Below are 17411 nucleotides of genomic sequence, written 5' to 3'. Positions count from 1 at the left end.
ATCCAGATCGAAATGATGAAGCCATGTCTCATCCGTTGTTACTACCTTGTGCAGAACGTCACCATCTTCAGTAACCATTCGTTACAGCTCCTGACAAACCATGCGAACTTCCTGTTTCTTAGGTGTGAGTTGTCTTGAAACCTAGCGTGCACAAACACATGTCATATGCAAATAGTCATGGAGAATACTGTGCGCGCTGCCTACTGATATTCTCAACATCTCTGCGGGTTGCTTTACTCGACGATCTTTTCTCACGATTACAGAAGCAATATTTATGGTTTCTGTAGTGACAGTAGTGATTGGAGTTTCAGGACCGCCGATTTTTGTGATTGAGTCACGTCCGTTTTTAAACATTTTAAACCACCTACGAGCTGTGCTATATGGAAGAGTAGATTCATCATAAGCCTCTTTTAACATTTCGTACGCTTCAGCTGATGTTTTCTTGAGACAGAAACAAAATTTGAGAGCAGCATACTGTTCCTTGCGTGTTACGTCCCTGTTACGTAGGCGAAACTGAACAGGCATCAACTTGACAGACGGCCAAGTTTATGCCTGTTCAGGTTGCAGCCTGGTTGGGTTTTAAATTCCGTAGCTCAGTTAGAAATAGCAAGCAGTACGGTTGTTCAAAAATTATGATCATTGTTTATTGAACAGCCCTCTTATTTTTTTCTGTTTCAAGTGTGTATTTTAAGGTTGAATGAAATGTCTTGAACTGATTCAAAGGTCTGTTATAGTTCTATTATTGTTAATGAGGTTATCATTTCCAATACAAACAATTTAATCTGTAAGAAGTTACTAGGTATTAATATACTATTTTCAGCTGCTGCTAAATAAATATCTGAAACGTCTTGGGGCTTTTCTGTGTGGGGGAACCCGGTTGCGTTGCATCCAGCGCATCCTCTTTTTCACGGCCCTGAATAACAGCTCTGATTCGTGCCCACGTATCTTAAGGGGAGTTTCCAGGTTTATGTATTAAGACGCTCTTGTTTTTAATATTGAATTAGTAAGACACAGTGACTAGCAGCCTCATTGGGCTATGACTTTAATCAGATTTGATATTATTTGAGAAATTTCCCAATATTATTAGTCCAACACGTAGCAAAATTTTTTTTCGGGGGGGGGGATTCAATCATAAAATCCTTTCAAATTCACTTATACCTAACTGCTGATAAGAAACAAGATAATTCAATTATATACATAGTTTATTATATATTCGCTTTTCAACTTCACATACTTTCTACAACGATGTTCTAGCGTTTGTAAACATCTCAAATAGAAATCGAAAGACTGTTCCCCAAACCAGGCTTTTGTTGCTCGTATGACATCATCATTTTATGCAAATTTGATACCTTTTAAATTTTTTTTCAGACTTGGGAAAAGGCAGTCTGAGGGTGCAAGATCTAGTAAATATGGAAGTGATGAAGAAGCTGGAAGCCTAGTTCAACCAACTTGGCATATGTTTGATATGTTTTGTGTTTTGGAGCTTTATCCTGCAAAAACAACACTTCTCGGATGAGCTTTCCCCTGAGTTTCACTTTCGGTTCCTCCTTCAGTTTATCTAAAAGTGGTGAATAATTCTGGCAGTTATCATTTTACCCTTAATTGTTAAAGTCAAAAATTTCTTCAAGTTTCAAGGCAAGTTTATCGAGGGTGGCCCCAGGGCTCCGTCCTGGGATCCCTCATTTGGAATATTGCCCTCCACGATTGCCTTTTTTGTTCCTTCGATCATTCTAAAATTATAGCCTTTGCAGATGATTTAACTATTATTGTTTCTGGCTAGTCTCGTGCCGCCCTTGAGGTGAATGCAAATAAATTTCTGTTGGATTTTATTGATCTTAGTCTTCATTGAATAAGCTTAAAATCAGTCTGAGTAAAAGCAAGATGATGCTCTTTAGGTCTAAATTAGATCTTAGAAGGCCTTCTCTAGTCCGAATTTTTGGTTAGCAACTTCCTATCGTTACACAGACTAAGCTCCTTGTAGTTATTATTGACCACAAACTTAATTTTCTATCCCATCTAATTTACCTCAGTTCTAAAGTTAAAAATTTTACTTGCTCGTTTGTTAAAGTATCTAAAACTGAGTGGAATCTTTCACGGAAATCTTTAGGTCTGTATTCCAATGCTGTGTTCCTGCCTTAGTTTCCTATGCGCCAGGAGCATGGTTTCACAGGGTAACCAATTCTCTCATTCAGTCCAAATTGAATTCCATTCAGAGATGGATGATTCTATCTATTTACCGTATCTGCTGAACAGTCTCGACTTTTGCTGTCCAAGTCATTGCTGAGACTTTTCCCCTCGATCTTTATATTATTTATTGTGCCCTTTGTTTTAGGATCAAAAAGCAAATTCCATCCAAAATCTTGGGAACAGAGATAAATTTGAGATCTGGCCCCAAAAAAAGAAAAATCAAGATAAGGTGCTTCAATGAATTGGTTAACATTTGGCAGACCAGATGAGACACTTCCTGACTTGGTGCTGCCACCAGGCGTTTATTTCCTGGTTTCGTTTACGATGTTCAAATTGGTAAAATCTTGGTTAAATTTGAGTTTAGAATCTTCTTTCCTCATAACTGACCATGGATCTCTAAATCAGAAACTCTTTCAACTGGGTCTGCATCATACAAATGCTTGTTTTCGCGGCTCGAAAGAAGACTGATACTATCGCCTCTTCGATTGCTCTTTGTACAGTGACTTTCAACATCAACTCAAGACTGTTATACCAAGTTTATCATCTGACCATGTTGATCTTCTCCTTCAGGCCAAGAACAACCTTGTAGCCTTCGCCAAGGAGGAAATGCCTTCTTCTTAGTGCCATTACTATAAATAACAATAATTCTCCTAAAAAAAAAAAGAAATAAAAGGAATTTTTTAAATGTTTCCAAATACCACTAGATTTTTTTTTTTTACCCTGGGTTTGGCCACCAGGATTTCTTCCCACTACAGGTCTTGCACTACTATTTGCAGTGGGTGGCCCCTCTTGAGGATTCGTCCTCTTTGATCCTGACAGTGTTGGTAGTAAGACTGGCCTACCTTCCCGTGGTCATGGACGAGTACCAGGAAGCAGCTTTCCTGGTGATTGCTGCTTCTGGTAGCCAAATTTGCCAGAAAAACACAACATGGCAGAAACTGATCTTCGTCAGTTTCATGTCTGCTGTGTGTCAACCATTTTCCCCAGCAATGAGTCATCTGTACTGGACTCCAAAGAAAAATTTAATCTTCTGAAAGATTTTGCACATAAAGCCTTCACCAGACGTGGACAACTCATCATTAGTGCGTCAATTTCGGGAACTACTATTCCGGCTCTACCTCCAGTCCAGGCCACCACCACCATCGTTAAGTCAAGTACCATCTTCACCACCACCACCTTGGAATTGGACAGTTCCTGATCTTATTTATACAATGCTGAACGATCACTGTTTTCTTGTCTTCTATCTCCTGCTAGCCTCAGGCGGGATCGTCGGTTGGCATAGATTATCCAGTGTCAAATCTTATCTCTTCCTTTTATCCTCTTTTAATTTGTGTTTTCCTTTTGTCCGTCTATTGAGTGTTTATTTTTTTACTTTTTATTCTTCCTCCTTTTACTGTTATTCTTTCCTCTTTTGTATTTCTCATTGCTGGCACAAGCTTGCACTGGTGCGGGATTTTTATTTTATTTCTTTTTTTCGGATTTTTTTGTAGTTATCAGGTACTTTTTTATTATTTTTATTACTTTATATTTATTTTATTTTATTTGCTCATTTTTTGAATGATTTGGACATTTAGTACGTGAGACTCGAGGTTTGCTGCGGTTCGCGTTCAGTTGTGGTCCGCCTCCTCGTAGCGTAGACGGGTATCAGGACGCACCTCCTTGGTGCTTATTGCTTCCTGGTAGCAAAGTGACTAGAAACAACTAAACAACATAGGTACAGCACAAACACAGCATTACACACACTTCTGGCCTTTCTGCAGAGTTTCTGTATCATCACAGTGTACCAGCAGGAGTTGAACTAGCGTCTGGAAGCCGCCCAACATAAGATACTATACATGTCTACATCCTATTAACCATAGAGCTCGTCGAAAATGGTGCTATGTGACTTGGAGCTCTGACAAATGGGGTACATTTCTGCTCTCTGATGAGTCCTATTTTAGCCTGCAAACAGATGCCTAGACGTTATTTCATCTGGAGACATCGAGGAATGCGGTACCAACCCTAGCACATCAAAGGGACACTTACTGTGGAGGCGGTGTACCACTGTCGGGCGGAATAATGATCAACAGCCCACCCCTCTTTATTTTTTTGTTGCGAGTTTTTAGCCTTTGGAGGGGATCATACGCCGTATTGATATCATGTGACCATATTTTCGAGAATCTTGCGTTGACTTCTGTAATATGACCTTTTATGGTAGTTCTTATAAAAAAATATACAACCCCTATAAATGTTCCTTATAACTGTCCGAAGTTTCTCGCTGTCTCCTCATTTCATTAATATTCTATGGTACAACACCATACCAAATTTTGTCCGTGATGTAACTCATGCAAGCTGCATGAGTTACATCACGTTTTCTACGTGTTCTATTTATTTTGTCAGCAGTGTAGTGTTGCGCACTTTGCAAAAATGTTTACTACCAATAACGACGAATCTGGTGTGTCATGGTAATAAACCACAAGCTCCAAGATCTCGACAAATACCTTTCACAGTTCTGCCTGAAGATCAATCCCACAGAGTCATGCACATTATATTCTCCTGGAAGCAGTGTCCTTCCGTTATAATCTCTTCTACCGACGGATGTGCCATTAAGAATGCCAACAGTCAGCTTACCTTGGAATCATATTTGACACCAAAGTAGAATTCCACCAACAAGTTGATTCCCCCGCCCAGCAAAAACTGAACCGGTACAGGTCGCTCACCAAGAGTTAGCTCATTCATTTCAACAGCAGCCAACTTGTAAAGAAATTATAATGTTCCCGTCATTCTTAGGTTGTAGAGAATAGGGTTTGCTTCTACTCCCACCGCCTGAAATCGAAGAGGACTTTGAATTAATCTTTCTGCGCGCACAACATTTAAATCGACCCGTGAATAAGCACTTGTACAGGCATGATACACAATGGCGCAATATAGTCTATGTTGCTGATGCGCCAAAAATTCCACCAACATCAATGATTAGCTACACCATCTAGATTATCTAAAATTATACCATTTCCGTTGGAGAAAGTCAGATTTGTTCCTTTCCGTTTCGTTATGGCCAATACATTTTAATACTAAGACTGGTTAACTGACACCCCCATTTTAGTCTTGTTATAAATCAACTTAAAATCATTAAACGAATCCGTCACTTGTCAATTTGTGACTGTCCCAAGTTCTACCCTCGCTTGTAGCACAGTGCATATAAGCACCGGCCTCCCCCACCGGATGGAAAGGGTTCGATGATGCCAAGAATTTTTATTGTTTTTTTTTCTCAACCTGGTTGAGTTAGTCGGTGCCAGACGAGAGTTGCATGGTGTTTTTCATCCAGGAAACAGGAAAATCGACCACAGAACACACACACAATTTACAGACATCATAATATATATACGACCCAATGTAGTTTAGGTTGTTAATGTGCCTAAACCCTACAACAACTATCTAGTTCAGTAAACGCTCCTACTTCCATATTGGCTTCTTTGTGCAATGCTTTCTAACTGGAACGTACTGATTGTGCAAAATGTACAGACAGTGTACATTTTGCACAATCATTTCGGCTGTGTACAGCGTCATTTCTATCATGATGTCACTTTCCAGAACTACAGTGTTTTAATTAAGCTATTTCATTCAATATTGCAGAGCGATCCAATTATCCTTTTTGTGTTTATACGATAGGTTGGAGCAATTTAATTACAAGTATTAACACAAACAAAAAAAGAAACACAAGGATGTACATACCTCCTGCAGGCCGCAACACCAGATAGCCTTCCAGTTTGTTCCAGGCCGCCATATTAAGCCCTTCCGGGTCAAGGGAGATGGTGAAAAGGTTACACCTGTTAGCTACAATGAGGATTAGTTCAGCGAAAAACTTGGCATCGACAAGTACGACTTCTACGCTTACTCACATATTTCGGCTGCCAGCAACTCATGTTGATTTATGATCTTCGAACTTCTCCAAGGAATAATCCTTACAAAATGGAGCGGAGGAATTACACCTGTAAGAAAAAGGAGTTGAGTTCAGTATCAGATGGTCGTAGCATGACTTTGTAATCACAATGATTATCATATTTAGAAAACACTGGATTGTCCCATGAAATACGAGATTCCTTCGCATTTCATTAAGATCAGAAATCAATTTGATCAAAAGATCAAAGATCTTTGTTATTAAAGGAAAGAATGCGATTTGGACTTTCACTTTGATCTTTGAAGTTTAAGAGTCCTAGTTCAGATCCTAAATCTTAGTAATAAACTGAGAAAGTAGTCTTACTTTGAATATGTAAATATTTGTTGTAGTCGAGCGCTTGAAAATCTCAGTAATTGCATTTTTGCGCTGACAAGAAAACATAAACTCAATTTATCGTTCTCCATCTCTGATTTATTTCGGAGCCCAAGTTTCTGGGTAAGCAAAACATCTCAACTTGTAAACGAAAACTGCACAAAACAGAGTAGTAATATCTTTTACTGTAGAATCTCGAATGGAAAATATATTTCAAGGAGAATAGAAGACGCCATTTTTATGGTTTTATTGCCATCTCCAAGCTACGCTCAATGAATTTATAAAGAACATTTGGAATGTGCAGCGAAGTCTCCAACAGGGAAATAAAACTGCAATTTCCGAACTTCATATTATTTTATTTAGAGATTCGCTGAGTGATTTACCATCAGCGGAGTGGTAAGATCATCCTATGTTAAAGGAGTTTTAGTTTTTTCTTACACATACTATGCTACCAACAGTAATGGGAGAAATAAGCAGATTTTATGCAGATGGTTGATTTTGCAAATACTGATAGAGCAGTGTACTAGCGTAGACGTATAAGCGACACAACGGAAGATAGGTCCTCGATGGAAATTAGCCCATAAAGTTTAAACGTGGACAGTCCGAGATTTTTTTTGTTCTTGTCTCACCAACAAAGAAGAACAGCCTTCCTCGTTCATTTTCTTCAACCTCTTCAGTGCTTTGTACCAATCAGATCTTCCCTTAGATATCTAGCTGCAGCACTTCCACACCTAACTTCGTGAGTAGCCCAATACCGTTCGAATCTCATCGATGACGTGAGGAATTTTTATTGGCCCTTTGACTAGTTGAGACACAATGTGACTAGTTGGTTTCAGGAGAGGACAGACTTTTTTTTTTTTATCTCCTGGAAACTCGGGTTTTTTGTCCAGCAAACAGGCAAATTGAACACAGAACACATACAATTTACAGATATGTGCAATATATGTCGCTGATGCATTAAAACCATACAGCAACAACACGTTCTAGGCCGCTCCTCATACTGTATTTTCATTGAGTTACCTTTATTCTCATCTGGTCTCCCTTCTTTGAATCTTCAGAAGTCCCTTTTTTTTTTTTTTTTTTTTTCAGGTGCGGGCTCCAGACCTGAATACAGTATCCCAAATGCAGTCTCCAACCATCGTCTTGTATTGAGTGATAATGGCGTCCTTCTCCTTACTAGAAAGCACAAATCTTTTTTAGTATGGAGAAGGAACCTATATGCTACTTGCGTAAGTCTTTCTGAAGTGATATCGCCTAACTCAAATTGTTAACCAAATTTCCCAATGTCAGATAATCAACAAACTTTGATAACACCCCTGGGATACACGCTTCAATATCATTTATGAAAATTAGAAGTTGGAGGGGCTTAAAATTGAGCCCTAAGAGGTACATTCAAAGGGATTCCGCGGACTTCTAACGTCCACAGACCATTCATTGAAAAAGTTGACGCACCTCACACCCTGAAGACGCTTCTGGAGGAGTGGAAAAGGATTCTTTGAGAAAATGACCAACTGTATACTATGCCATTCGCGGTATGGCATAATATAGAGTTGGATCAATTTATTTATTTTTTTTTTTGGTGATACTTTGATATAATGAAGCAAAGAAAACGCGCCGTTGTTCCAAGGCCCAACGTAGCGGGGAGCCCGGAAATGCGATTACTGTTCGTGTAGGAGTCCACCCCCCCATCTAAATTTGACATTAGTCGGAGGGAGTTACAGTTTCGATACAACAATGCCCTTATCAAGACTTGGTTTAGAATAAAGTCACTGATGGACTGGCCGGCCGTTCAGGGCTTAAAATTAAAAATTAAATTTTTTAGATCTTCATTTTGAGCTCTTATGAATTTATACTCAGAAACCATCTTCGCGACAACGGGTGGAAAATACCAGAGTTCGAATCCCTTTAATAACGAGGAGAATTTTTATGGGTCTTTTTCACAGCATGGCAGAGTTAGTCAGTCTCAGGGGAGGGTAGCATGGTTTTTTCTCCTGTGAACTCGGGGGTTTTTCTTTGCAATATGGCCTTCGTTGCTGAGGGGCCTAAAACCCTATAACAACTACAACAGTAGTTGGTTGGAGTGGTAGGGATTTAGACGCATGAGCAATTTAGACCATATTGTGCCTTATATAAAGGCGCCTCCGTAGCCAGGTGGGAAGGAGCAGCAGTGTGTAGCACACGCTTCTTGATTAGACCGGGGTTCGAGCCGTCACCACCAAATATGGAGGATGCGGAAAGGTCAGGGAATGGCCACCGCATATCCCGGAGCAATATGGCCTTAGTTGCTAATGCTCCTAAAAACCAAATAACAAACAAACAAACAAGCCTTATATAATATGTTTGTAAATTACGTGTGTTCTGTGGTCGATTTGCTGTTTGTTGTACGAAAACCCGAGTTTCCAGGAGGGTAAACCATACTATCGTCGTTTGGGACAGACTAACTCAGCCCCGTTGTGAAAATGACCCATAATCCTTGCGTCATTGACGGGATTCGAACTCGAGTTTTCCCCATCCGGTGTAGGGAGAACGGTGATTGTCCCAACTGTGCTACCCACGAGGGTAGAAGCCAGATCTGCGGGAAGATTTAGGGCTCATCCACCAGTTACGCAATGAAGATCTGTTTTGCTGAAGGAATACAAAATATTCGATCGTGTGATGTAATTTCTGGAATGTGTTCCATGAATATTATTTGATGTGTTTATAGATCTAAAGAACTTACACCATGTTAAAATCTGAACTCGAAGCTAAAGCTTTTTTTTTCTTTCCTCTCAGGGCTCTAATTAGAGGAGTCCCCTAGGGTTCGGTGTTGGGACATTGTTATTTTCTGTATTTATCAATGATATTGGCGAAGGTATATTGGCTTAATGTCTAAGTTTGCATGTGTTAAAGGTTGGCATGGTTGTTAATGACAGTAATGTGCTACTGCTACAGGATCAAGAAAAGTTGGGCAGATGGGCTGAGAAGTGGCAACTGAAATTTAACATTGACAAATGCAAAGTACTGCATATGGGTAGCAGTAACAGATAGTTTAAATAAATTCAAGAAGGAACTGGACAAACTTTTAGAGTGAATGAATGTGTGAAATTTTTTTTTTGACTGATGCTATATAATCTTGCTTTTTTGCATCACATGCCTCCTCTTCCTCCTACTACTGCTACTAATTCATATGGTAACGAAATTTAAATGGATTCTCCACAAAGATTTTTTTAAAATAGATTTTGTGATGTGCTGTTTAAATCGAATTCTTCTTGTTAACGTCCACTTCAATTAAATACTAATGGAAGAAAACGAAAATCAACTTAAAAGATATACTTTTGTCAATATTTGTGTTTTAGAATCAAAGCCTTTAAGGAACTGCAATTTAACACAGTTACAAAACAGTTTTGGTTACAAAAGGAATGTCTGAAAGAAGTCTTTTCGTTGGAAAATGTAATTAAAGGCTTGGTGTTTATATCCCAGAGATCGCTGAGCGAACGGGAGATGGCACTGCAACGAGAGCATAAACTGGATTTATTGTCCCCATTGCTCTCTGATTTATTTCGCAGCGAGATGTCTCAGTAAGCGAACAACATCAACATGTAAGAGGTTGTTACAGAGCTGCACGCAAGAAAAAGCAATAAGATATTTTCTTTACAGAATCTCCCATGGAAAACGTCTTACAAGGAGAGTGGAAGACGCTATTTCTATGATTTTATTGCCACCAGCCAGCTAGCATCAATGAATTCATAAAGGCTATTTGGAACGGACAGCAGAGTCGCCAATAGTGAATCAGTGCGGCAACCCCTGCAGAGGGCGCTGTTTGTCTAAGTTAAACTGTCAAGAGAATAATAACACGCGTTCTTTTAAAGATCTTTTGAGATCACCAGCGGGGACGACAAATAGCGATAGATTCACAGATGGAACTTGGCTAACGAAATAAGTCACTTAAGTTTCTTTTACGAAGATCATCATTCCCTCATATTTTAATCATAAGAGGATAAAGTAAAAAGCATATTCCTTCTGGAAACAGCTGCTGGATCCCACGGTCAAAGCACGCCAATTAATCTTCTCCGTTATTCATCTAAGAGAATGGCTCTCCTGGGATGTGCGATGCCATTATGCAAATCTTTCTGCGAGTAATGTCGTTGTTCGAACAACATTACATCGGCACCAGTTTGCCAGTAAGCGTTCTTCGTCGAGAAACAACCCCATAAAACGTTTCAAAGGCCGATAGACACATCGAGCAAGTAAGAGAGAAAAAAATTGTTTATTAAATTTTCCATTAAATTTACATCAAGGAAGTGCTTCTTCGGTGGTGTGTAGAGAAGTTTATCACTGTTCAAATAATTCTCCTCTGCAACTGTCATCTGTCTTCTCTATTTACCATCAATCACGTATCCCACTCTGTAGAATGGAGCTTTATGAAAACTAATTGGGTACCCTGGCCATCTGCATACTCTCTGCCATCCATTGCCATTACTACTGTTAATTAAATATTATTCCTCATAGGTAGTCATGGTAACTGAACGCTAGCTCTAAGTGTTGTTTACTTTTCCGGTTCCGTAATCGTATCCTTTGGCGACACTAAACTACTCCAAAATAACGCTGAACCACAGTTCAGCACTCTAAAAGAATGTTTACTATTCCACGAAGTATGGAAGTTTACATCACGTGATCGCAAAGTAACAGCTAGAAATTATAAATGTTGCTGGCGACATTCATGAAAGCAAAGGCTTCTCTCGGCAGAGATTTCTTTGTCCTAAAGAGAGACTGTTCTCATTCTAAATTCATTCGGCTAATTACACCGACAGGACAGAATTCATGGGATATTTGGTTCCTGGGCAACGTGACGCTGTCATCCCTCTCGCTATTGGACGAACCTACCGCTTGGTATGTTACCTATATACATAAAATAAATAAATAAATAAATTTTCTGTTTATACTCCGGGACGACCAAACGATCAGAGGAGTTTACAAGATACAGCACCGTATTCAGCAGTCACGGGCTTGAACCCCGGTCACTCAAGGCACGTGTACTTATGCACCCGCGCGCCTGACCACTAGGCTACGGCGGCCTTGGCAAGCTGCATTCATGCAAACGGTAATTCGATATCAGTATGGATAAACGTCGTGAGTTAGCCGACTTTTAAAGAGGGATGATAGTGGGTGACCGACGCATGGGTCATTCTATCGCGGAGGTGGTACAGAATTTGTACTACCCCCGTTCGACATTATCAACGGTGTATCGGGAATATGCCATTTCCGGAAAAATATCTTATCCTGGACAGTGCTGTGGCGGAGAAAGGTGGTGGATGAACATGGCCATCGATGTCTGTCTGGCATTGTTTCAGCCAACCGGAGAGGGACTGGCACAAATCACCACCAAGACCATCAGGCGATCGTTGGTCGCAATAGGTTATGGAACACACCAGAGTCTCATTGCTAATACCACGACATAGGACTCTACACCCCAACTGAGCAAAAGAACATCGGCACTGGACCTTGGATGATTAGAGACGGGCCTCCTGGTCCGATGAGTCTCGTTTCCAGTTATTTTGGGAAAGTGGTATCTGGCGGAAACCGCACGAAGCTATGCACCCGAACTGTTCAGGCAGGTGGACGGTCGTTATGGTCTGGGGGCATGTTCAACTGCCACACGTGGGCAAAGTCGTCTAGACGCATCTCTGAACGCTCTGAAACCAGTTTACGTATCCATTCTTGCAGACCATCTGCATGCCTTCATGGTCATCATGCATCCACAGGACAATGGACTCTTCCAGCAGGACAATGCGCCTCCCCATAGAGCCGTGGTGACTAGAACATGGTGCGAAGAGCATTCGCAGATTTTATCACTGTGGAATGGGCCCGTTCCACAGTCCCGTTCACCGGACATGAACTCTATGGAGCATTTTTGGGATACTGTGGAAAGTTCCGTTCGAGCTTTGGATCCTCCAACCAGGAATGCGACAGAATTATGGACAGCGGTCAGTCAGCAAGCATAGATGGAAATACCTATGAAACGCTTTCGTGGACTCAGTGCCTCGCTGCGTGAGTGCCCTTATCCGGGCGAAAGGTGGGTCTACCCGTTACTAGGTAGGTATCCTATGATTTCTGACCACTCAGTGTATACCACATCCAATTTTTAATTTTTTATAAGTTTTTATTAACTGTAAAATAGGAATACAGTTTTAATTTCTAGCGTGACATCTAGGAGCACTGTTAAGAAAAATATTTTGGATGATTTATTATTTTTTTTTTATATCTAACTACAAATCGTTGAAAGGCTCCAAATGGACCGAATCTCATGCATATGCAGTGTAATTTCCGCTCTATTTATCCTCTTTGATGTGTTATGGCTTCTACTTACCAGTATGTTTATAGTCTGGAATATTTCATTACCAGTTTGTATGTTCTCATGTTGTTGATCAATTCGCGTTTTCTTTCTTTTCTTTTTGGACATACGTTGCAAAGCCATGATTAATGTAACGATTTTTATGTGACCTTGAAAAGCTTCATACTGGAGTAAATTTTAACTGTGATAAAGTCAGTTCTTGTGAACGAAGGAGACGTTATCACACTGTATTTGCATATTATGAGTCCTGGAATTCTAGGAAACCGGGCTCCTGTAGAAGCGAGTTGTATTAATGGCATCTGAAATTATTTAAATTGCAGAATGCGAAACATTTTCTCTGATGGGATTCAGTCTTAAATTCCATACTTGAAGAGGCTGCGATTTATGCAATCTTAGATTATGAACATTCGAAACCCTTTATTAGTTTCAAGATTGCGTTGCAAAGGAATGGTGAAGGAAAACTTCAAATTATAGATAAGAATCTCGTGTTATATATTTCAATAAGGATGAGGAACTGGTTTCAAACTAGATTTGTAACATTTCTAAAGAATATTAGGAATAAGTAAAAGTTTCAGATTAAAGAAAAGACACTAAAAACAGGATGAAGGACGAATCCATTAAAAGGAGCAATGAGAACGCATTATAAAACTATTTCTGGTCCAGACATTGTCTGAGATATGCCAAGCTGTGCTTGCTAACTGAGAGTCTAAAACGATGATGGAACTGATATTCGGGCGACACTCAAGTCAAGTGGATCTAATTTCGGCAAAGTCCGATCGGTCTGTGACAGCCAAGTCCTGTGCTTGCACCTTCACGATGGTGGGACTGTTAGTAACGCTGGGTATAACTCCCATGTGCAACTACTGAAATACGGCACCTAAAACACTAAGCGACCACCCAGGTGTGAACCAACGAAAGCAGGCGTCGAGGTGTGGCGCCCACACCACAGAGAGGAATGCTGCTCCTCTGTGCTACCAAGCAAGACCAGGTGGTAGATGACTCATCAACCAGTGCAATACCACCACTTTGCTTACTGGAGGCTTCAAATGGTGGAACCCATGTTTAGTCTCCAGAAAGGTCCGGCAAACACTATCCTATCTCTTCCATCATGCAGATTGATTGACGTCTTTTGAGGTTATGATGGTTTTCAAATCTTCCAATAATTTAAAGGATACAACTCTAAAACGGTGTTCGCAGGCTGCCACTAGATAGTCCACCGGATCGAACCTATTGGCAACTCTAGGAGGCTTCCTGATCAGCTAGTGTATAGTCTCGCTGCCTCTACTCTAGCAGATAGTGATGGAGGGAGTCCGAGTAGTGTGTATGCGAGGGGCATTGTCGAGGCCACATTATGTCAAGCAGCTGGGTATATTCTTATCATGTGTACGACACCATATCCAAAAATTTCATTACCTCACGATCACCTGCATACCAAAGGACCAGGAAAATAATTTGTTAGATTGCAGAGAAGAATACATCGTTCTCTCGCGTTTCGCACAGGATCTCTTCACCAGAAGAAGAATTATGCTCCATCCAACTGACAGACCACCACCTGGAACGTAAGAAGAGGGCACAATAACCACCAGGAGTGAACCTCAACATAGAAAAAACTGGACTTGACCATCTATATAAACCTAACATCTATCATCAGGCTTGCAACACGGTGAACCTGGTCACCCCACCTCAACTGGACATGGCATTACAAATCCTGGACGGGAGGGATTTCTCACAAGTGACACGACTACCTGTCTAACACAACGGATTGGACTATTAACACCGACTATGACCACCAACAGCCTTGTCGCCAATATGTCCTGAATGACGATACCAATGCTAGAACTGTAACCTTGGACACGAACACTTCTACTCGATACTGAATGAAGATGCAACTGACCCTGATTGGACTCATAGCCTAGCTGCCCATTTGCCTTTTTGGTGATCTGAACTGGGTACTTCAACCCGATTCCCTTTAAACCCCCGTCCCCAGGCAGGGAGTGGGATAAGACGGGCTTCTGTCTCCTCCCCTCTTTCCTCTGGTGGGCTCGTCCCAACTGAAATTCTGTGGTCGCCTTCTCTATCGTCCCCATATTTCTACCTGTCCCCCCCCCCAAAGCCTTCATTCTTCTTCCCCTCTCTGCCATACCTAACCATCGCGCTTGCTCCCAATCTAAACAAAAAATTAAATTAGCGTCTAAATTATCTCTTGAACAGTGCACTGTTGAGTCAGTTTGGTGTGACATAAGCACTGCGAAAGCAAAAATTAGAGTAGGAGTGTGTTATAGGCCTAATGACTCGAATGAGTACAATGAACAATTGTACAGAGAAATAGAGTGGGCTAGTAAATCGGAATGTCTTATAATGGGGGATTTTAACTTCCCAGATATTGACTGGAACTTGTGGGTTGGTCACTCACACACTAGTCAGACTTTTGTGGATTTATTGGATGATTGTTTTCTGCAGCAGCATGTTCGAGAGGCAACCAGAGAAAGTAATACTCTTGATCTGGTTATCAGCAGTGATCATTCGTATATTAGGAATTTGCAGATAAAAGAACCACTAGGTGGCAGTGATCACAGTGTACTGATGTGGGATTTACTTAAAGATATAATTACCATCAGGGGTAAAGGAAAGGGTTTTTGCTTCCGTAAAGGCGAGTACAGTGGTCTCCGACAGTTTTTAAATTCTGTACAGTGGGATCAACTGACGGTGTTACCAACAGTAAATTCTAAGTGGGAAGCATTCAAGGAATTAATCGTGGAAGCTACCAAAAGTTTCATACCTGAAATATTGTTCAAGGTTTAGGCCTAAATGGTTGTCAAATGAACTAATGAGACTCGTAACAGAGAAGAAAAATGCATGGGATGCATATAAATTATCAAGCGACTCAGAAGCCTATGGCAGATATAAGTTAATCTGTAATCAGGTCACAAAGGAGGTTAGGCAGGCGAAGGCAGATTACGAGAAATCCTTGGCAAAAGATGCTAAGAAAAACAGCAAGGATTTCTTTACTTATATAAACTCTAAAAGGAAGGGGATGAATCTGATTGGTCCACTTGACATCGATGGTTCGACTGTTGATGATCCTGCTCAGATAGCAAACAAACTGAATGAGTATTTTGCATCTACATTCACACGTGAGGAATTATTAAGGTTTGAAAATGGCAGAAGGTTATCAAATTGTAGCAAGATACTTAATGATTTTGTAATAACTGAGAGCAAAGTGGAAGAGAAATTGTTGAAGTTAAACGTAAGAAAAGCACCTGGGGTGGATGGGAGCTATCCAGTTATATTAAAGGAGGCGGCAAAGCAACTAAGCAAACCCTTAGCCATAATTATGAGAGCATCCTTGGACTCAGGGGAGGTTCCCACGGACTGGAGATGTGCAAATGTATCCCCAATTCACAAAGGGGGATCGAAGGGTGACACGAGTAATTACAGACCAGTTAGTTTAACTTCTGTTCCGGGTAAAATAATGGAGTCGCTGGTTAAAGATGCATTGCAGGATCATCTAGACAAGACTGCAGCAATAATTCAGACACAGCATGGGTTTGTTAAGGGAAAGTCTTGTCTGACAAATTTGATAGGTTATTATGATGTGGTTACAAAGGAACTGGATGCAAAAAATAATTTTGATATCATATATTTGGATTTCAGGAAAGCTTTTGACACTGTTGCGCATGGAAGACTATTGTACAAATTGGAGCAGAATGGTATTAAGGGTAAGTTGCTACAATGGATAAAAGGATGGTTAAGTGCGAGAAGACAGAGGGTGGTAATCAATGGGTGCTGCTCTTCTTGGACTAATGTTATTAGTGGAGTCCCACAGGGTTCGGTGTTAGGTCCACTGTTGTTTTGTATATTTATCAATGATATTGATGAAGGTATATCAGGCTTAATGTCGAAGTTTGCAGATGATACAAAGGTTGGCAGGGTTGTTAATAACAGTAATGGCAGTGTGCTACTGCAACAGGATCTGGATAATTTGGGCAGATGGGCTAAGAAGTGGCAACTGAAGTTTAACCTTGACAAATGCAAAGTACTGCATATGGGTAGAAGTAACCCAGAGAAACGTACCAACTGTGTGGTACTACACTTAAGGTGGTAGAAAATGAAAAAGACCTGGGAGTAATTGTGCAGGCAGATATGAAGTTTTCTGAGCAATGCAGACAGGCTGCCAGGGCAGGTCATGGGGTTTTGTCAATGATATATAGGAATTTTGCTAGCAGGGAAAAGGAGGTGATTATCCCTCTGTATAAGGCAATGGTCAGGCCACGCCTTGAGTACTGCGTACAGGTCTGGAGGCCTCATTTTAGGAAGGATGTAGATTTACTTGAGCGTGTACAGAGAAGGGCAACAAGATTGGTGAGGGAAATGAAGCGATCCTCTTACCAAGAGAGGCTTAAGTTCTGCAAATTGCAGTGGCTGGAGACTAGGCACCTGCGCGGTGATCTGATTGAGGTATATAAGGCCTTGAATGGGTTCAGCACGCTGAATTCTGATGGGATCCTTCCACTTGTTCAGATTACGAACCTAAGGGGGCACAAATTCAAATTAAGAAAAGACAGATGTAGAATAGATGTGCGGAAATTTGCCTTTAGCCAGCGGGTGGTTAATTGCTGGAACAAACTTCCATCTGTCGTTGTG

At 40.7% G+C, this 17411-nt stretch overlaps 1 protein-coding gene across 3 annotated transcripts in view; it reads right to left on the bottom strand.

Moving 5' to 3' along the window:
• The window catches only part of LOC150087653 (uncharacterized), a 354571-nt gene that overhangs the window by 246910 nt on the left and 90250 nt on the right, over positions 1–17411 (bottom strand). For all 3 annotated transcript variants that reach the window (XR_016546750.1, XM_090369903.1, XM_090369902.1), the window contains exon 2: positions 5899–6155. Coding sequence is in view for 2 of the 3 variants with exons in the window: in XM_090369903.1 (XP_090226029.1) it covers positions 5899–5950 (52 nt within the window). In the remaining variant the exon portion in view is untranslated. The remainder of the gene's footprint in view (positions 1–5898; positions 6156–17411) is intronic.

The sequence above is a fragment of the Mastigoproctus giganteus genome, chromosome 3 (genome assembly GCF_048544385.1).
Source record: "Mastigoproctus giganteus isolate SK-2022 chromosome 3, ASM4854438v1, whole genome shotgun sequence".
NCBI lineage: Eukaryota > Metazoa > Arthropoda > Arachnida > Uropygi > Thelyphonidae > Mastigoproctus > Mastigoproctus giganteus.
This window is presented reverse-complemented; position numbering and strand designations above follow the sequence as displayed.